Here is a 21,303-nt window from a genome sequence, read left to right as displayed (position 1 = left end):
GCAGTTTGAATTTTTTGCAGCACTTCATTGACAACATTGCAACTTTTGGGCGATGGCACTTTAACCACAGCTAAGGAGGGTATCCAGGTTCACACGTAACACTAAGCTATGGTTAACATTAGCTAAGATTTCTAAACTAGCTAGAACATTTAACCATAGTAAATAAACCATAGTTATGGGCTGGGTTCACACATAATGCTGCTAAACCATGGTTTAATAAACCATAGTTTAGTAAGGAATGGTTTAGCATTCTATACAAACTGATATGCTAGGCAGGTTGCTGGAAGTCACAAGGGCTTACTGCCACCAGCAAAGCAAAACATTTCCAAGCAAACTCTGCCAATGAGTAGGGGTAGTCCACATGCTTCAGAACTCCTCTTCTTTTCAGGCTGCGTGTTAAAACATACTCACACAATGGCAGTGATCAATCAGGAATAAGGCTGTAATACAAAGAAATCCTGTAATCTTAATTTTCAGATGAGGAATTCTCTCACAGTTAACTGAATAGATAATTTGTGCTCAGGCCAAGGAAGGTGGACCATCAACTCCAAATCAGCCTGAGATGACTCTGTCTCTCTAAATAATTATCTTCTTTATGGACACAATCAAGCCCAACCTTATCATTAACTTGTATACATTCCAAAGGGCTAGGGTTGAGGGACAGAACTTGTCTAGGGCCATCTCTTGAGTTCATAGCTAGATAAGGCAACATGAATGAAACAAAAGGCAACATTAATGAAAGGAATGTTTCCATGCTATGTTAACAGGACATGAATGTATCCAGGCCCCATAAAAGTGTGTGTGTGTGTGTTTACTTGTACATATATATTCACTCACACTAAAGTAACTATTGTCTTACTGAATAGGAAACCCTCTTTTAAGTGAGAAATTTGGAAAGTATGAAACTGAAGTAGACACAAGCTATTTGTTGTTGTTGGTTTTTTGTTTTTTTTAAAAGAACCAACTATGAAGAGAGGCCATTTTCAGAAATTATTCTCAAAATAGTTATTTTCATTCAAATCTTTATTGGCATTGACCTACAAAAACTAGTAAGCACTGGAAAATAAAAATAACAAAAAAGTACTATATTCGGCACCTGCTAAAGGTGTTATTGCTTAGGCTAGCCTATCTAGACATGTAGAAATGGAATGTGTTTTATTTAATATCTTTTTAGTTTACTGCTGATTTAAAACATATTCCAAAATTTTAAAATACTTGTTTTTAACTGTCAGTTTTTGGTGATTTTCATGTTTTGTTTACAGAGATTCTATTACAATCAAGTGGTCTTTAAATGTTTCTTTTTAATGTATCTTTACTAAAGATTTTCTTACTTTACAAAAGTATGTGCAATCTCTCTCTCTCTCTCTCTCGCTTGTCTTTAAATGTTTTTAATTAATTAATTGTTTTTAAAATCCTCCTAAAACTAGACAAATAGAGCAAATCAGCAGCTCTTCCTGCATCCCTAAATCAGACAGGAATAATCCAATGTAGACCAATCGGTGGGGGAAATTCTGTGCAGTGTTTGATCTGGCAAGTAGTGTGAGGAGAAAGGATACACACCTGGTGCTTCAGAGATCTGCCTGCCCACCCTGTAGTCTTCTTCTTATCCTGAATGCAATTGGAGGACAGCCAAGCAGTTTCCCAAGTTATCATTCTCTTACGATTACTTCACACACTATTTAGATAGACATCTGAATGCTCAACAAATCCATGTAAATTTCAATTCAGATAGAGCTATTCATGACATCATAGATGTTAACATGGTGATCAAAGTTCTCTGTCAATAGTGTAATCAAACTGATGTAGCAATACTCAAGAGTTTAAGTATTAACTGGTCAGGGTGGCAGAATCATTTGGTCTGGATGAATAGAAACTGGTCTAGAGAGCAACAATTTGGAACAAAAATGAGGTTCACATTTAACAAATAAATAATAAGATCCAACCTCCCACTAAGCTACACTTTTAAAAGCTACAATCCTAAAATCATTGAACTTTTCTCCCTTGCAGTTTGCCTTTGCTGTTTTATTACATTTTTAATGGATGCTTATTGTTTTGATATATTGATGTTAACCACTTTGTGAGGTTCATTTCAAAAGCAGTACATAAGTAAATGAAATGGGAGGGATTGAGAGGGACGTATTTCTGACTAAAGGGATCTGTCTTGTTTTATAATAATTAAAAATAACGATCAACCAAAAATTAAAGAGAACCAAAAACTTCCAAGCAGAGGCGGATTTAGGGCAGCCCAGCCGGTCTCCCCCCCCCCCCCCACCCGGGCTGAGCCTGGAGGGGGAAAAGGGGAGCAGAAGGATGAAGGAATGAAAGGAGCAGCATGGAAGGCGAGAGGGGGCAGCCTTCCTCAGAGGCCAGACATGCTAATGCGCTTATCTAGCCTCACGGGTGGGTCCCCCCTGCGGGGTGGGGGGGTCATTGTGTGAAGAGGGAGCGAAGAGGAGACCGAGGGGAGGGGGGGGGGAGAAGCGGGGAGCACAGGGAGGAGGAGGAGGTGGAAGAGGGCGGCCAAGGTGACGCAGCAGGGGAAGCCGTGGCCAAAAGGAGCGAAGGCAGGACAGGCGAGGGCGCATGCGCGGCGGCGGTTTGGGCGGGAAATGGCGCGCGGCATCAACCTTGATTCTACGCGGCGAAGCGAGAGGGAGTGGGGGATGGGCGGCCGTTGGGACCAGAAAGAGGAGCGGGAAGGACACCACCCCCCGCGCCGTTGCCCCAGGAAAACGTTCATTTTAGCGCTGATGCTGAGGGAACGTAATAAGGGAAGACAATGTCGAGAGGGAAGCCCTTCAGAGTTATCTCGCAGCCGGTCTCCAGGCGCCACCACAGGGCGCGGCTATCTTCCCTCAGGCATATACAGTGGTACCTCTAGTTCACAGGCAACCCTCCCATAAAGCTTCATTGAAGGCAGCAGAGCACAAACCTTGGGGTGGCGAGACCCGACCTTTTATCTCTAGAACCACATGTACCTCACAACTGACTTTTTCCTATGGGAAAATTAAGCCCATGTTTATATGCTTGCACACAGGAAAGTGAATGTTTCAGTAAATGGAAAATTAAATCAAGACTCCAGACAAGCTGGTAAGGGAACAAACTTTATTCAAAATATCAAAGTAATACAATAAAAGGCATTAAAAGAGGGAGCAAGGAAGGAGTTGGGATGCTAATCTGGAACCTGACTTAAAGAGAAAAACTGAGAGTCCAAAGCACTTCCATCAACATTCTGCATTTGTCCAGGATTTGAATAATTCCCCATTGCAGACCAGGGAGTATATGTGCTTGATGCCATGGAGAAGTTCCCAGCTGATGGTGGAGGCTGCCTCACCATCTCCGCACCATAATATGGAACTGGGCAGTTGCTCGCCTGGGAAGTCTCACAAAGCCCAGTTCCACAAAAAGCAGCTTGCTGGAAATAAGCAGGGTCCAATTCCAGGGGGCTCTGCTGTTGCGGGGCACACTCTCCTGGTTGTGTGTTGTTGAGAGGTGGCTGCCACAACTCTGCTCCTCCATAGCTTTCAGTATAATGCAAGTTGTGTGGCTGGAAATATTGTTGCGTGTGAATATTTTGGCCGTTTCCTGAACTGCTTCCTGGGCTGCTGTCCAGGGTGCTTCTTGGACGGGTTCTTTCACTCTGGCTATAAGGAGCTGCAGCATGGTTCCCGATCCTTATCCTGGAACCGATCCTCTTTGGTGTTCTGGCCCTTCTGTTTTGAAACCAGATCTGAACGGAAGAAAGGAGAAAACCAAATGCCCATTATTTCCAAACAGGTAGGTCATAATTTCACTTTCAGGTATAATAATTAAGCAAAGATTAGTGTATGACAGTGGGAGAACCTACGTTAACTTGTTTTGTGTTGTGTGAAAGGCATATAGGCATTATGTTCTGTGAATATAGATGACATTTTACCATGAATATGTCTTTTTGATCCAACAGAGAGAATTACATTTAATAAATTATGCTTATTCCTCTGGGGTTTCTCTTTAGTTCTCTGCAGAATTTTTCTACTATCTTCAGCTGCACATTCATATATCCCATGTAACCTAGATCAGATACTTTATTCGGCTATAAGCCCACAAGGTAAAACCAGTCAATAAATAAAATAGCATTTTACATTCTAAAATATCAACTAAAATATTTCAATGCATAATCTCCTTCACGTTACGTACCATCTCTAGATATACCATATTGTGGCCTTGAATATAAGGATTGTGGATAAAGTTTACTAGATTTTTAATAGTCATGCAGCATTCCATGAAGTCTTTTATATGAAAGAACTGAATTCAGGAATCTGGCAACCTGTAATGTTCTATAAGAGTCAATGTCCTGTAGTAGATAGGCAAGATGTAATTCGGGTGGTTTAGCAACAGTTTCCAAAATGATTGAACTCAGAATCCTTGATCGGGGAACTAAATATAGAGGACATTTAAACAAGATATGATAAAGGGATTCTATTGATTTGTTGTCACATGCGCATAAAACAGAGGTTTTACCGTTAGAAAATCTATTGCTCAGCACGTTTGAGGGGAACACATTAAATCTAGCTCTAACAAAAGCGAATCTGTGCGACGCAACCGATAAGTTAGACAGATATCAAGGTATCTGGGACGTAAACGTAATGCCCTGATTTATTGGGGAACATGTACCTCCACCTGTAGTAAGATTTTGTTGCAGATCAACCTCCTCCAATCTTTGTTTGATTACCTTTTTTGCTGTAATTAGATCTAAATTTAGTATATCGGAAGGGGAGATTCCATAAGACAATAGTTTGGAATGAATTTTTGTTGCCCATGGGCTGGTAAATCCATCTCTCCAAAGGCACTGAATAAGATGGTAATTGGGCAATTTATGCCAAAGGGACAGCCAGTAATTAAAGGTATGTCTCCACATCAGGATCTCTTAAGTTCTAAGCGAATAGCCGAGTTGCTTACACAAGAGGGTAGTTTCAAAAGGCGTCTAAGGAAAAGATTTTGCAATGTCACCAGAGGCATGAGGTTTACAAAAGCACTCCATAAAGGGACCGCGTAGGCCATAGTTGCAACCACTTTTGCACCATACACTTTTAAGGCAGATGGAACATGCATAGCCCCCTCTGTAAAGAAAAAGCGTAATAGAGCGTAGATAAGGGCTTTGCCCTTATTTTGTAAATATGTGATATGCTCTTTCCATCCCATATTATGCTGGAAGTAAATTCCTAGATATTGAAATTTGTAGACTTGTTCAATTGGCTTCCCCTCGAGTTCCCACCTATACAATTTACGACTCCTGGAAAAAATTAGGACTTTAGATTTGGAATGGTTAATAGTAAGTAAATTTGTTTGGCAATATAACGCGAAGATCTTAAAGACCCTCCTCAAACCGATTCTTGAAAATGAGAGGATCACTGCATCGTCAGCGTACAATAGTAAGGGGCAGCGATAGTCTGCAAGCCTGGGTGCATGAATGGTGGTTTGGGCCTCAACTAGGGGAGTTCTCATGTCACTAATAAAGAGGTTAAAGAGATAGGGGGCAAGGATGCACCCTTGTTGTACCCCCTTATTTATTGGTACAGAGTTTGTGAGATCGCCCTCAGGTGTTAACCTCACCCTAGCGGCCGTCCCTTCATGTAATTTGATCATAAGCCACAACAGCCTTTTATCTATGCCCCACTTTGCCAATTTTCCCCATAGCAGCTCTCTAGAGATACTGTCAAAAGCCGCCTTCAGGTCTATAAAAGCGGCACATAGAATACCATGAGTGGGGGAAGAATACTTCCACGCCAAATGATATAGGATTATTGCATGGTCAATAGAAGCACGATTTGGTCTAAACCCGGCCTGTTCATGGCCTATCAGATTGGGATCTTCGGCCCATTGGGTTAGTCTAGTTAGCAGGAAGCGAGTATAGACTTTTATGATGATTGATAATAGACTGATGATTGATAATAGACGATAGTTTCCTGGGTCCTCTGGTGGTCCTTTTTTATATATAGGAATTATGATGGACTCCTTCCATGATCTAGGTATCTGGCCCGTGGCATTAATTGCGTCAAAGATTTTTGCAAGAATTTTGGCCCACCATACTGGATGTTGTTTAATAGCTTCCGCCGGGATCAGATCGGGCCCTGGGGCTTTATCAGTTTTCAGTTTAGCAATTAAAGCAACTATTTCCTCCGCATCAGTATCTGGCCATATTGGGCAAGTGACATGAAAGAGTATCAGAATGAGTGTTAGAGATAACTGTCTGGGAGAAATATTTTCTTAGAAATTGTTCCCATGTCGGGGGTGGTATAACCGTCAATGGGTATTTCCTCGATCTTTTGTTGATTAAATTCCAAAAACCACGAGAGCTGCGAAGCTTAGAGGCAGCAATCAGCTCTTGCCAACGTCTTAGCTGCCATTCATGCTCGGCTGACTTCTGTGCCTGTTTGTAAGCAATTTTGGCCTGTAAGTACTCTGGGGGAAGAGTTTCAGCTCCGGAAGATTTATATCTGTTGTAGATACAACAGAGAGAAAGTCTAGCTTGCTTACATTTAGAATCAAACCAAGGTGCACCGAACCTGGGTTGATCTCTGTTAACCAGGTGAGTCGGCATCGTAAAAAAGCTAGTTAAATCCACAGAGAGGTGGGAGAACCACTCCAAAATCCTATTTGGTTCAGACACCTCCGCCACTGAAACAATAAGGGGTTCGGAGATATTCCTCTGGAAGAATTCTGCGTATTTTTGGGCCTGTTTCATAGACCATTTAATGCTTCTTACTTGAGCTGCGGCATTTAAACCTACATGAATTGGATGTGAACTGCTAACCGGGTGCCAGTCAAGCATTAGCTTGGCCGCTAGAGGTAGGTGGTCACTGGATTGTACGTTGTCTACTTTAAAATAAAAGAAGTTTGAAAATAGGTCTTCTGAAACTAGAAGGTAGTCTAGGACACTATTTGATGTTGTGCCCAAAGGAGTGAATTCACCTGGCACGTCCGGAGGGCAATTGCCATTCAAAATGTTCAAATTCATACGAATGGCCAATTGATAAAGAAGGACTCCCGCCTCATTCACTCTGATGTCCTTAGATCTTCTTGATGTAAAAGAGATTAAATCAGATTTTGGATAGGGGGGAGGTATTCACCACTTGGCCTTGATTATCCCCTCCCAATTGGCGGCTGTGCATGCATTAAAGTCACCACACAGTACTTTAACACCACACAGCGTCTTCCTCTTAAGTCCTCTCTCCAATTAGGATAATGGCGTTCTCTTCTCTTTTAGCAGCCGAGGCCGACCCGCTCGGCGCCATGTTGGTTTGTTACAGCGCTGATGCTGCGGGAACGTAAGAAGGGAAGACAATGTCGAGAGGGAAGCCCTTAAGAGTTATCTCGTAACCGGTCTCCTTAGGGCGCCATGTTCCCTCAGGCATGTATACATTTGGCGGCGTGTTGGCCTGAGGCCAGGCAGGGTTCAAATCCCTGCACACACACACGCGCGCGCACACACACACACACACACACACAGACCCTACTACCAGCCCCGAAGCTCGCGTCTCAGGCTGGTCTCCCTCGCGGGGGCCTGAGAAGGCGGAGGGCGAAGAAGGAGGTGGGCCGCCTCAAGGACCGCCGGGAAAAGGTGGGGTCCTAGGAGCCAACTCTAGCCCATTGCCCACCCCCCATTCTTCTATTCTACCCCTTGGTGGGAGATAAATAGAGAAATAAGTTTGTGGAATTGAAACCCGGTTTCAGAACCATTTGGCTGGAAAGCAGAGGGAAAGCAAACCCTGAACCGCATAAGCAAAATTGGTCCCTTGTGGGGTTGTCAGTAGCTCAGCAAGGATTAGCTTGGTTTAAGATTAGGGACAAGAGGAAATACTGAATGATGAAGTGATAATGTGTAGCATTATAAACAGAATCTTGTAAGGCATTCCCAATACTCTCAAATAGCATCCTCATTTAACATTTTGAATTCCATGATTTAACCCAATGTCTGAGTCACATCATCAAGCTACTGTGGATTTTGGTTTGGGTGAACTCTTCCTTCGTGGAAGTTGTACGTAAAAGCAGAGAGGAGATCCAGCAGAACCAACCCCTTTCTGTATTCAGGCAACATTTCAAAAAGGGAGTGCATTATGTAGCGTGGCAGGCAGGCAGGCAGGGCTCAAAAAAATCCATCCCCATAGAATCACATGCACAAAAACACACGTATATATCTATATCCATATATGCTTTATTGTTTTCTGCAAAAAGTACAAAAATACATTGTGCTTACAACACAATGCATCAAACATTAAAAAACAAAACAAATAAATAAATAGCAAACCATGAAACCAATAGTAATAATAAATAATTATAATAATAATAATAATAGCAATAATGAACAGTTTATGCTTATACCCAAATTAAAATAATAGCCAACCCCAACAAAACATTTAACCCACATCAACCCGACAGAAACAAAAGCAAAATTGGAAACTTCTGAAACATTTCCCCAATTGTTCCAACCCCAGATTTTGACTGTGGCCCTTATTTGAACAAGTGGCCAATTGTTCAGCTTTTATTTTTTATTTCAATATACAAGTGCTTTTAGCTTGCTTGGGCAAAGGGAAGAGAGCTTGCTTGGGCAAAGAGAAGAGAATGCTTCAGTAAAAGGAAAGCCAGATGGTGATCCCAGACAAAGGCATTAAAATAACAAATTTTATTGAAAAACTTTAAAATTTACAAAATTTAAAAGTTTGGGGGGGGGATTTATATGGATGGGTAACCCTAGAAGGCGTCGGGAGAAGGAAAGATATTGCTTTGCTGCCAATTTTGGTAATCTTCAGGCAACATTTGCATGGGATATGCAGCTGGATAATTCCCCGTTGCATGACTGTTCCCCATTGCAGACCAGGGAGTTTTACTGCTTGATGCAGTACAGAAGTTAACATTTGATGGTGGAGGCTGCCTCATCATCGCTGCACCATAATATGGAACTGGGCAGTTCCTTTCCTGGGAAGTCTCACAAAGCCCAGTTCCACAAAAAGCAGCTGGCTGGTAATGAACCGGGTTCAATTCCTAGGAGTTCTGCTGCTGCGCGGCATAGACAGGCTCTCCTGGTTGCGTGGTGCTGAGAGGTCACTGCCAGAAACCTGCTCCTCCATAGCTTTCGGGATAATGGAAGCTGTGTGGCTGGTATTATTGCTGCGTCAGACGTCTTGCGCTACTTCTTGGAATGCTTGGACTTCTTCTTCTGTCACAGCGGCTATAAGGAGTTGTAGCTCAGTTCCTGATCATTGTTTTGGACCTAGTCATCTTTGTTCTCGCTCTTCAGTTCTGAAACCAGGTCTGAACAAAAGCTTTCGGGATAATGGAAGCTGCATGGCTGGTAATATTGCTGCGTTGGACTTATTGCGCAGCTTTTTGGGCTGCTCCCCAGGCTTTTAATGGACTTCTTCTTCTGTCACAGTGGCTATAAGGAGCTGTAGCTCAGTTCCTGATCATTATTTTGGAACCTTTGTTCTCGCTCTTCTGTTCTGAAACCAGGTCTGAACAAAAGAAAGGAGAGAACAAAATGCCCAATATTTCCAAATGGATAGGTCATAATTTCACTTTCAAGCTCAGAGGACCGCCAAATATTTGTGCCTCGTGTGGTGTAATTTTTCAGTGTGGGAGAACTAGGGACTTGCGGGACATTGGCTAGAAAAGCAATGTTGCTTAAGTGTGGTACGAACTGAATGCTACACATTTGATCTCTCAATGCAAGGTGCTGAATGCTGCAATCCTAATAGGAGTATCCTATGCACACTCCCTTGGAGTTCAGTCAGGTGGATCAGGCTATAAAGGCAGCCCAGAAAACCGGATGGTTTTAGCCTCAAATTAGAGTTGAAACCAGGTCTGTTAAGAGTTTTTACTGTTCAAACCCAGAACCTTTGATATTTGAAAGTATGTGCCACCAATAATTTTAGTGGGAAGGAAAAGGAAGCCTTACTCAGGAACCAGGATTTCTGAATAACTATGGGCACAATTTCTTCCTAAATTTGAAAAGGAGGGGACACAACGCACCCATCCCTTACAAAAAGCCTTTACATCCACGGTACAACACGCCCCCCCCCCGAAATAAAACCCACAAAAACCCAGGAAAGAGGAATTTGGCTCTTGACTAAGGAACCTTTCACGTTAAGCTCGGAGGCACCTGGATGAGCAAAGGCATTCGAATGACAACGGAAGAATTATTCTGAGTGTTTTAAATTTATCCAGGTTTTGCGATTTCATAGAATCATAGAATCATAGAATCATAGAATCATAGAGTTGGAAGAGACCACAAGGGCCATCGAGTCCAACCCCCTGCCAAGCAGGAAACACCATCAGAGCACTCCTGACATATGGTTGTCAAGCCTCTGCTTAAAGACCTCCAAAGAAGGAGACTCCACCACACTCCTTGGCAGCAAATTCCACTGTCGGACAGCTCTTACTGTCAGGAAGTTCTTCCTAATGTTTAGGTGGAATCTTCTTTCTTGTAGTTTGTATCCATTGCTCCGTGTCCGCTTCTCTGGAGCAGCAGAAAACAACTAAGGAAGTCCTAGGAACCCCCCACTTTCCCTTTTCTTACGTGCACACAATCTTCCTCGACTCTGATGCTCCTCGCCAGCGCCTCCCTGGTCTGGTATCCGGGGTACACGTTTTTTTCAAACCCCTTCTTTAAAAGCTCGATTTGGGCTCGAATGCCTTTTCCAAGCTGGTACCTGCAAGTTAGGATTCGTATGTTAATCTTTTATAAACCCAAATAAATAAATAAGACGACAGTGCCGTTGTAGTTGGTTTAATTTGCTTTAATTCAAACTGGACGGCCAGCCCATTTAAAGAGGTTCCCCGGTTGCGGAATGCTCTCAATGAGCTGCCCTGTCTTCATCATCATTGCGTTTCCTTAGGAATTTGAAAATATTGCTATTTGCTCAGGCATTTGGTGGCTGCTGAATAATGATCCTGACAACCCCGAAATCCGCGGGCAGAAGAATAGTTTAAAAAACAAACCAACAAACCTCCTATAATTACTTTTGCGATTCTTCCTAACTGAAATTGCTTTTATGTGTTTAAAACTGTTATTTTTTTAAATTTTCAAAATGTTTTAGAATGTTTTTGCTTTGTTTTTGTTTTTAAATTGTGTACTGTTTCTGTTTGCCGATCTGGGCTCCGAAGGGCGGCGTATAAATTCCGTAAATAAAAACCATAAGAACATAGAATTGGGTTTATTTGTAGGAGGACGAGGAAAGGAAAACAAGGAAGCAAAGTTGAGGTTTCAAATACATAGCTGCGTTTCAACCTATTACTAGTTCGTTTATACATTATGTCCCTTCCTCCTAGGCTCAAAGATCACAATGTTTCACCGCGTAAACATTGTATATGTATATGTCCCCAGGCATATACAGTGGTACTTCTAGTTCACAGGCAACCCTCCTATAAAGCTTAATTGAAGGCAGTAGAGGACAAACTTGGGGGGGGGGGGATCAAGAGCAAGAAAATGAAATAAAATGTTCAAAATATCCCCCCACAAAGTTTTTAATAGATGTATGGGCATTTATAAGTTAAACTTACATGTCTTTAAAGCTGTGGAGAGCAACTTAACACACTCATGGTAGGAAAATCAATTAAACCTTATATCCCCATCTCAAACTTCTGTGTTTTAAAAAGTGGAAGACTCATTAATGAAAACCAAACTTATTAATACAGAAAAGTGTTACTAAATCGACTTATAGCAGGATCTACAAATACACTTTTGCATACAAAGAAAATATAGAAACTTCCCACCACATTTATTTTCACCTACTCTAGCCTCAGATACAGAGACTTAAAAAGAAAAGGAAAGGGACAGAAAGCCACTGGTGTGTCTCAGGAATATTCAGCCATTAGTAGACCTGCCCTTTTATCTCTAGAACCACATGTACCGCACAACTGACTTTTTTCTATGGGAAAATTAAGCCCATGTTTATATTCACAGGAAGGTGAATGTTTCAGTAAATGGAAAATTAAATCAAGACTCCAGACAAGCTATTAAAAGAACAAACTTTATTCAAAACATCCAAGTCATACATTAAAAGGCATTAAAAGAGGGATCTTGGAAAATATGTACAGAATAGCAAGGAAGGAGTTGGGATGCTAAACTGGAACCTGACTTAAAGAGAAAAACTGAGAGTCCGAAGCACTTCCATCAACATTCTGCATTTGTCCAGGATTTGTAGCTGAATAATTCCCCGTTGCAGACCAGGGAGTATAACTGCTTGATGCCATGAAGAAGTTCCCAGCTGATGGTGGAGGCTGCCTCACCATCTCCGCACCATAATATGGAACTGGGCAGTTGCTCGCCTGGGAAGTCTCACAAAGCCCAGTTCCACAAAAAGCAGCTTGCTGGAAATAAGCAGGGTCCAATTCCAGGGGGCTCTGCTGTTGCGGGGCACACTCTCCCGGTTTCGTGTTGTTGAGAGGTGGCTGCCACAACTCTGCTCCTCCATAGCTTTCAGAATAATGCAAGTTGTGTGGCTGATAATATTGTTGCGTGTGAATATTTTGGAGGTTTCCTGGACTGCTTCCTGGACTGCTGTCCAGGGTGCTTCTTGGACAGGTTCTCTCACTGTGTCTATAAGGAGCTGCAGCATGGTTCCCGATCCTTATCCTGGAACCTATCCGCTTTGCTGTTCTGGCTCGTCTGTTTTGAAACCAGATCTGAACGGAAGAAAGGAGAGAACCAAATGCCCATTATTTCCAAACAGGTAGGTCATAATTTCACTTTCAAGTACAACAACCAAGCAAAGATTAGTGTATGACAGTGGGAGAACCTACGTTAACTTGTTTTGTGTTGTGTGAAAGGCATATAGGCATTATGTTCTGTGAATATAGAAGATATTGTACCATGAATATGTCTCTTTTTGATCCAACAGAGAGAATTGCATTTAATAAATTATGCTTATTCCTCTGGGGTTTCTCTTTAGTTCTCTGCAGCATTTTTCTACTGTCTTCAGCTCCACATTCATATATCCCATGTTCATAATCTCCAGTTACTGTTAATCATAAAGCTTCTAAGTTGGAATGACTAAATACTGCTATTTGGCTGTATTTTGTTCTGCAGTATCAGAAAAAGCCACCTTTAAAAGCTGTACAAGCGTACAGTTCCACAAGACTCGCTTTATTCAAGTATAACCTGTGGATGTGAGCTTCACATATAAGAAATTGTCAAGCGTTTGTTAATGCCAAGTGGATGCCTGCATACAAGACTTAACATCTCTGTGTGCATCTGTGCTGGAAGGCAACACTTTATGCCTGGCAATTGTTTTAAAAATTCCATAAATATAGTAATAGTAATTTTAAATAGCTCACTCAGAAGACCTACCCATTTGTTCTGCCCTGCTTGGAGTCAGAATCTCAGAAAACTCAGAATCTGCATTAAATGAATGTGTGCTGTGCATAAATTTACTGGGAAGGAAAAGGAAGCCTTAATCAGGAACCATGATTTCTGAACAAGTATGGGCACAATTTCTTCCTAAATTTGAAAAGGAGGGAGCACAACCCACCCACCCTTTACAAAACGCCTTTACATCCACGATACACCCCCCCCCCAAAAAAGCTGAGAGGCACCCGGGAGAACTAAGGCCTTCGACTACGCGAGGGTTATTCGGAGCGTTTCAAATTCTTCCAGCATTTGCGGTTTAGGGAAGTCTTGGGAGCCCCCACCATCCCGATTCTTACGTGCACACGATCTTCTTCGATTCCGATGCACCTCGCCAGCGCCTCCCGGGTCTCGTATCCGGGGTACCGGTTCTCTTCAAAGGACTTTTTTAGGAGCTCGATTTGGGCAGGGGTGAAAACGGTCCTTTTTCTCCTATCTCCTCCGACTTTAGGGTAGCTTCCTCCTGGGAAAAGACAAAGAGGCAAATCTGAAGGAAGCTCTAGGCAAGCTTAAACTGAAGCGACGCTTGCCGATGTTTCTCCCGACATGGAAAGCTCAGGGCTTAATAATCATTTTTTTTAAAGTTTTTCTTACCTTCCTTGTTGGTTGCCATCATGAAAAAACTCTCTCAGGTTCGTTCACTCTGCAGGGGATTCGGTCTGGGCATTTATCTCCGTTGGGCGACCCCACCCTTACTTCTCAACCAATACGAGGTTTCCCGGTTGCGGAATGCCCTCCCAGTCCCGTGCCCCGTCTTCATCATTTTTGCGTTTCACCCTTGCTTCTCAACCAATAGAAAGAGTTACATCCTCTTTCAAAAAATCAGTTGCTTTGCCAAACTGGATCAAACCCCTCCCTCCGTCGACACCCCTTTGGCAATTGACTCTTCATCTGAATGGAAGAGAAGAGAAGAGAGAGAGAGAGAGAGATTTCGGGCGCCTACTACACCTTTTCTTTGCCAAGCCACACCCGCATTGTACAAAAATCACACTTGCGATGTTCAACCAAAGAACCCCCCCCACACACACATTTTAGCACACACTTCGTATCTTAAACGGGTACTCTCCTTTTAAAAAAGGTTTTGTTGTTGTTCTAAAAAGAACCAAATATAAATTATTTCATATCGACAAAGAAGCTTGGAACAACTTAATTCCAATACCCCTCATTCCAGCCTCTGCCGTCTAAATAAATTAGTGCATCGCCTTGGATGGAGGCTCTGGCAACTGCCAGCAATCGTATCAAATGCGAATAATACGGTATATATAAGAGCGGCGGCAGCCGAAGAAAGAAATCTAAGCTATGTAAGCAATCTATATTTTATTAACATATGATTAAATTTGCATTCATTTTTCGCTAGTTTTGAAGACTTAGGAAACAGCTTACGTTCTTTTAAAAACGGTGCATTGGATATTCAAGGTCACCCGCCATCTTAGAAGAGGAGTTCCTTGCACCAAGAATGCCTTTTCCAAGCTGGTACCTGCAAGTTAGGATTCGTATGTTAATCTTTTATAAACACAAATAAATACATAAGACGACAGTGCCCTTGTAGTTGGTTTAATTTGCTTTAATTCAATCTGGACGGCCAGCCCATTTAAAGAGGTTCCCCGGTTGCGGAATGCTCTCTCTAGTGAGCTGCCCCGTCTTCATCATTATTGCGTTTCATTAGGAGTTTGAAAATATTCCTGTTTGTTCAGGCATTTGGTGGCTACAGAATAATGTTCCTGACAACCCCGAGATCAGCGGACAGAAGAATAGTTGAAAAAACAAACCAACAAACCTCCTATAATTACTTTCAGGATTCTTCCTAACTGAAATTGCTTTTAGGTGTTTGCAATTGTTATTATTTTAATATTCGAAATGTTTTAGAATGTTTTTGCTTTGTTTTTGTTTTTAAATTGTGTACTGTTTCTGTTTGCCGGTGTGGGCTCCGAAGGGCGGCGTATAAATTCAGTAAATAAAAACCATAAGAACATAGAATTGGGTTTATTTGTAGGAGGACAAAGCTCAATGTATATTTTAAAAAATCAAGCTTCAAATAACCATATAAGCTCTTTAAATACCCATAACGCTTCAATGCATTAAGATTGCCTAAAGATTCTTTCCACCATAAGTTATTTTACCAGAAATCATACTTCAATGTGGGTGCTCTTTGGAACGACATATTAATTAATATGTGTGAGTGTGTCAATCTGCAGGTTGTTAGACAACAACTTTGTGGTCTCTGAAACCCATTGTGAGTAGGTTGTTTTTCACAAAGTGTAGCCTTGTTGAAGAAAAGTATAGTGGAAATTTGATTAAACAAAAGAGTGCTGGAACAGAGACGTAGCAGACACACCATTCTTTGAAGGGCTTTATGGTCTAGCTGCAGTTTTCAAACAAATGCCCACCAACAATCAGCATTTGGACAGCAGACTAAGCAGGCATTCAGGTGACCTAAATACGGTGAGAAGTATTATATTTCTATTTAAATTACAGTAATTGTTTTTAAGTTGCCTTTGGCCATTTGTTTATTTCATTAAATGTATACACCACTTGATTGTAAAACAAAAAACTGCAACGTGGTTTACTAACAGATTAAATAATAAAACTGAGGGGGGTGGGAATCAACCATACTTCCAAATATAAGGATGAATATTACCTTAAATTAGCACAGACCCATTGAATGATATCTGTGTCCTCGTTTTCGACAGGGCTGTGGTGGTCACCATTTAGTCTTCCTCCAATGAGTTCTGGGAGGCACCTACTAGGCGTTCACTCTAGAAACCCTTTCTCTCACCTAAGGGAATCTAACAGGAGCTGGTAGAGGATTTACTCCCAGGCATCATTTGGCAACCGCTCAGGGAATGCTAGTGCTCAGGGCTTTCCTTATGGAGGAGGGAGAAAAACACCAGCCGAATTCCCAGGGGCAGGTTCAGAAAAGGAGGCAAAGATGAAAAGGGGGCACAGGCTTCAGGGGGAAATCCTCGCTGGGTTGCATTTGCCTGAGCTGACGTCCCAGCCACCTTGGCCAGACTTACTCCTGCAGGGGGTGTCATTTGGTCCCCTGAGAAGAGTCCCAAAACTGCCCCCCACCCCAGGGAAGAATGGAGATTGTTGGGGGATCAAGATCAAATGGTGAAGAAAGGCGGGAAGAGGAGGGCTGCCGGTGTGACGCCGCAGGGGAAGCCGTGGCCAGAGGGCGCGAAGGCAGGACAGGCGGGGGCCAGGAGGGGGGGATGGGCGGCCGTTGGAACCAGAAAGAGGAGCGGGAAGGACACCCCCCCCGTTGCCCCCGCAAGACGTTCGTTATAGCGCTGATGCTGAGGGAACGTAATAAGGGAAGACAATGGCGAGAGGGAAGCCCTTCAGAGTTATCTGGTAGCCGGTCCCCAGGCGCCACCACAGGGCGCGGCTATCTTCCCTCAGGCATATACAGTGGTACCTCTAGTTCACAGGCAACCCTCCCATAAAGCTGCATTGAAGGCAGTAGAGCACAAACCTTGGGGTGGGGACACCTGACCTTTTATCTCTAGAACCACATGTACCTCACAACTGACTTTTTTCTATGGGAAAATTAAGCCCATGTTTGTATGCTTGCACACAGGAAAGTGAATGTTTCAGTAAATGGAAAATTAAATCAAGACTCCAGACAAGCTAGTAAGGGAACAAACTTTATTCAAAATATCAAAGTAATACAATAAAAGGCATTAAAAGAGGGAGCTTGGAAAATATATACAGGATAGCAAGGAAGGAGTTGGGATGCTAGTCTGGAACCTGACTTAAAGAGAAAAACTGAGAGTCCAAAGCACTTCCATCAGCATTCTGCATTTGTCCATGATTTGCAGCTGAATAATTCCCCGTTGCAGACCAGGGAGTATAAGTGCTTGATGCCATGAAGACGTTCCCAGCTGATGGTGGAGGCTGCCTCACCATCTCCGCACCGTAATATGGAACTGGGCAGTTGCTCGCCTGGGAAGGCTCATAAAGCCCAGTTCCACAAAAAGCATCTTGCTGGAAATAAGCAGGGTCCAATTCCAGGGGGCTCTGCTGTTGCGGGGCACACTCTCCCGGTTGCGTGTTGTTGAGAGGTGGCTGCCACAATTCTGCTCCTCCATAGCTTTCAGAATAATGCAAGTTGTGTGGCTGATAATATTGTTGCGTGTGGATATTTTGGCTGCTGTCCAGGCTGCTTCTTGTACAGATTCTCTCACTGTGGCTATAAGGAGCTGCAGCATGGTTCCCGATCCTTATCCTGGAACCGATCCTCTTTGCTGTTCTGGCCCTTCTGTTTTGAAACCAGATCTGAACAGAAGAAAGGAGAAAACCAAATGCCCATTATTTCCAAACAGATAGGTCATAATTTCACTTTCAAGTACAACAACCAAGCAAAGATTAGTGTATGACAGTGGGAGAACCTACGTTAATTTGTTTTGTGTTGTGTGAAAGGCATATAAGCATTATGTTCTGTGAATATAGAAGACATTGTTACCATGAATATGTCTTTTTGATCCAACAGAGAGAATTACATTTAATAAATTATGCTTATTCCTCTGGGGTTTCTCTTTAGTTCTCTGCAGCATTTTTCTACCATCTCCAGCTCCACATTCATATATCCCATGTACATAATCTCCAGCTACTGTTAATTATAAAGCTTTTACATCCACGATACACCCTCCCCCCCCCAAAAAAAAAAACACACACCAAGAAAGAGGAAGCTAGCTCTTGAACAAGGCGCCTTTCGCTATAAGCTGAGAGGCACCAGGGTGAAATAAGGCCTTCGACTACACAAGGATTATTCTGAGCGTTTCAAATTGTTCCAGTATGTGCGGTTTAGGGAAGTCTTGGGAGCCCCCACCATCCCGATTCTTACGTGCACACGATCTTCTTCAACTCCGATGCTCCTCGCCAGCGCCTCCCTGGTCTCGTATCCGGGGTACTGGTTCTCTTCAAATGACTTTTTGAGGAGCTCGATTTGGGCAGGAGTAAAAACGGTCCTTTTTCTCCTATCTCCTCCAGTTTTGGGGTAGCTTCCTCCTGGGAAAAGACAAAGAGGCAAATCTGAAGGAAGCGCTCAGCTTAAACAGAAGCGACGCTTGCCAATCTTCCTCCCGACATGAAAAGCTCAGGACTGCATCGCCTGCACTTGCCCGGGAGCCAGTGCCCCAGAATCGGGCGCTGCCTGAGGTTACACTGCGTAAAACGACCCCCGGCTTCAGTGGCAATTCTTTCAAGCGCCCCGCTGACCACCCACCCAGCCGAGGGCAGAAGGGCAAAGCCTTCGCTTTTTACAGGAAGGCTTTTGTACCTGACATTGATTTCCACGCACTTTGTGGCCTTTAAATAAACCTCCGGTTGCTCGGAACAAGGCTTGATGAAAAGCCGAAGCGTAAGAATTTAACTCTTATTTCTACGCCTGCCATCCTTTGTCGCAACTGATCCTAACCACGTTTATTGGGAAATTTAATCCCGTTTATGTGAAAGGGATTTAACATTCAGAAAGTGTGTGTGTAAATGCTTCATGCAGTAAAATGCAGTAAATGCTTCATGCTTATAAGGAAAGAGGTGCAAACCAATCTTGCGAAATGTTTCCAACCGAAGACATTTGAGCCCCTGTGTAATCCCTCCCTGGCTACCACAAATGGGTCTTTGAAAGCCTTCCCTACACCCTGATCCTGACCCAGAAACAAAAACACCCTTCATTTATAAAAACCGTTGAATTTATATCATTCATTTGAGCAATTTTTTAAAGACAAGTGAACTAAAAATCTTCTTAACAATCCTCTCTTCTTACCTTGGCTGTTGGTAGTTTTCATCTTGCAAAAGCGCTGGCTCGCTCTCTTCCAACAAAGCTGGTTTTCCCTTGCAAAGAGTCCTTGCTCCTCAAGGCCCGCTCCAGGTTTCTGGAGTTCGGCGCCTTTATAGCCCCTCCTGGCTGCCAATTGGCCGGCGCGTTTCCCTTGGAGAGAAGCGCTCCAATGGGGAGGCGGCTTTTGGGGAGGAGCGAGATTCAAGTTCAGTTTCAAGCGCTGCTTGACCAATCTAGATGGGCTGGAGCGCACCCTTCCCTTAGCATCACCCCTTAGCAAAACTGGAAAACAGCCCCATTGGCTTGGAGATTAGTGCGCACAGTTGAAGAGAAGGGAATTGAGAGGATGGGTTGGGGAGCGAGAGAGCCAGACAGAACTGTGGTTTATTTTAAAAAAATATTATTATGAAGCTGTCAGTTTACAGACAGAGATGCGCCAAGACTTAGGCATGTTGAAAGGTTTGCCCAAGAAGCCTAGATGCAGCAAGTACACTCTGAAACCCCCTGCCTTTTGAGATGAAGCAGGCGCCTTCACTGCACCCTTTTCGGCGCCTGCTATAAACTTTGTTTCCTTTCCTTTACCTGCAAAAAGTTGCTATGCCTTTTAATCGGTGGTTTTAGCTTCACTGTAATTGCATTTGGCATGTTTTTCACTTTGACTTTTATCGATCATGTTCATGCTTTCGTAAGCCGCTTAGAGGTTTTCGTTAAGGTTAGGCGGTGCAAAAACTTGAAGGGAAGAATGTGAGTAACACCATTGCAAATAAAGGGAAGGCAAACTCCTCTTGCCAAGAAGTCAGTAGGGATTTCAAGCCCAAGCGGTTGATCTTAGATGCTGGGAGTATCCAGCCCCGGACAGACGTCGCAACCAAATCCTGAATCTACACAGTCTCAATGCACTATCGCTTGTAACTGCAAGAGGATTGCATTCTCTTTCTTTCTTCTTCTTCTTCTTTTATTAAAGATTTTCTTGTTTTACAGAAGTATGTGTAATGTCTCTCGTATTTTTACATGTAACATTTTTACAAATCCGTTTCATTTGTTGAGACATTAGGGGGAGAAAAAAAGGGGTGGAGGGTGGGGATAGGGGTGGGGGTGGGTGGCGATGTTTCTATTATGCTTAATTTATGTAGGGTTTGGTGTCAGCGTTGCTTGTGCTGTTCACTTGTGTTTCTAACGGGGTTGCATTCTGAGTGAAAGCGAGCTTTCCGTTTCCTGGGCTTGCTTCAAACGTTGCTGGCGCTTCCTTTCTTGTTCACTTCCACTATTTCTCTTTCTATCCCCACAACTTTCACGTGGCCATATTCCTCTGCCTTTCAGGGACTTGCGGCATCCAGATAGCCTGCCGCTCCACCCTACACCCGGGGCAAGAGAGTTGCCTCCGATCCTCAAAGGAACTGAAAACGTCTTGAAACCTTCCAGCTCATACAGTGCATGTTCCCAGTCCCTGGCAGTTTGTTAATCAAGAGTGGTTCTCTGATGGTACATTCTTTGTTATTTTTGCATAAGATAATTAACACAAGGGACCCTCCCTAAGCGTACCTATAAACCCTAATCATAGGTATGCTGACTCAGAATCGGCAAGGAAACTTTTTTTCGAGTAAGAACTACATTTTTTACTACTGAAAAAAAGCTTCCGTGAAGGTTGGGGGTGTTACAGAAAGATGTGGAAACTTCAGCAACCATATCAGTACTGTCTCAGGAAAGATTATCCCTGAACAAAAGAGGGCTCACATTGGGGGTGGGAGAGACACAGTGAAATGTCTCCAATTTCTGCCATCATCATCGCTTCGAAGCTCGGTATATTTCTGCAGAAGGCAATTGATTTAAACTTTGTTTCCCTTCCTTTATAAACTTTGATATAAACTTTGTTTCCTTTCCTTTACCTGCAAAAAGTTGCATTGTCTTTTAATCGGTGGTTTTAGCTTAACTGTAATTGCATTTTGCATGTTTTTGACTTTGACTTTTATCGATAATGAATGTTCCCAGTCCCTGGCAGTTTGTTAATCAAGAATGGTTCCCTGTTGGTACATTCTTTGTTATGTTTGCCTAAGAAAATTAACACAAGGGACCCTCCCTAAGTGTACCTATAAACCCTAATCCTAAGTATGCTGACTCAGAATCGGCAAGGAAA

The 21,303-nt window shown here is 43.0% G+C and overlaps 1 protein-coding gene and 2 long non-coding RNA genes across 7 annotated transcripts in view; 1 reads left to right on the top strand and 2 right to left on the bottom strand.

The window, feature by feature from the left end:
* LOC310677531 overlaps positions 1 to 21,303 on the bottom strand; it is a 40,091-nt gene that overhangs the window by 5,508 nt on the left and 13,280 nt on the right. The gene's annotated exons all lie outside the window — the stretch shown is intronic.
* On the bottom strand, positions 8,179 to 20,081 carry LOC310677486 (homeobox protein prophet of Pit-1-like). Of its 4 annotated transcripts, XR_014511190.1 has the most exons (4): positions 16,023 to 16,200; positions 14,768 to 14,861; positions 13,684 to 13,847; positions 8,644 to 9,491 (listed from the first exon to the last, which is right to left on the bottom strand). XR_014511190.1 is itself a non-coding variant. In XM_083440624.1 (3 exons), the coding sequence occupies exons 1-3, from the start codon at positions 19,174 to 19,176 to the stop codon at positions 12,100 to 12,102; spliced, it is 750 nt and encodes a 249-aa protein (XP_083296750.1). In that variant the 5' UTR covers positions 19,177 to 20,081; the 3' UTR covers positions 11,955 to 12,099. The 4 variants fall into 4 exon arrangements, 1 of the variants encoding a protein (XP_083296750.1); XR_014511191.1 differs by lacking the exon at positions 14,768 to 14,861; XM_083440624.1 differs by lacking the exons at positions 8,644 to 9,491; positions 14,768 to 14,861; positions 16,023 to 16,200 and adding exons at positions 11,955 to 12,663; positions 19,155 to 20,081.
* Positions 8,591 to 10,057, top strand: LOC310677551. Its single transcript, XR_014511268.1, has 2 exons — positions 8,591 to 9,331; positions 9,363 to 10,057. It is a non-coding gene; the product is annotated as an uncharacterized lncRNA (long non-coding RNA).

Source organism: Podarcis tiliguerta (assembly GCF_965153285.1).
Source record: "Podarcis tiliguerta genome assembly, chromosome: 5".
NCBI classification, from domain to species: domain Eukaryota; kingdom Metazoa; phylum Chordata; class Lepidosauria; order Squamata; family Lacertidae; genus Podarcis; species Podarcis tiliguerta.
This window is presented reverse-complemented; position numbering and strand designations above follow the sequence as displayed.

What these genes read in the sequence shown, in the direction of transcription:
- LOC310677486 (XM_083440624.1), bottom strand. Translation starts at nt 19,176, where the DNA reads ATGAAAACTACCAACAGCCAAG. An exon ending in GAAAACTACCAACAGCCAAG is followed by an intron (nt 13,848 to 19,154) that starts GTAAGAAGAGAG and finishes GTCTTTTCCCAG; the next exon opens with GAGGAAGCTACCCTAAAGTC. An exon ending in TCGAAGAAGATCGTGTGCAC is followed by an intron (nt 12,664 to 13,683) that starts GTAAGAATCGGG and finishes TCTTCCGTTCAG; the next exon opens with ATCTGGTTTCAAAACAGACG.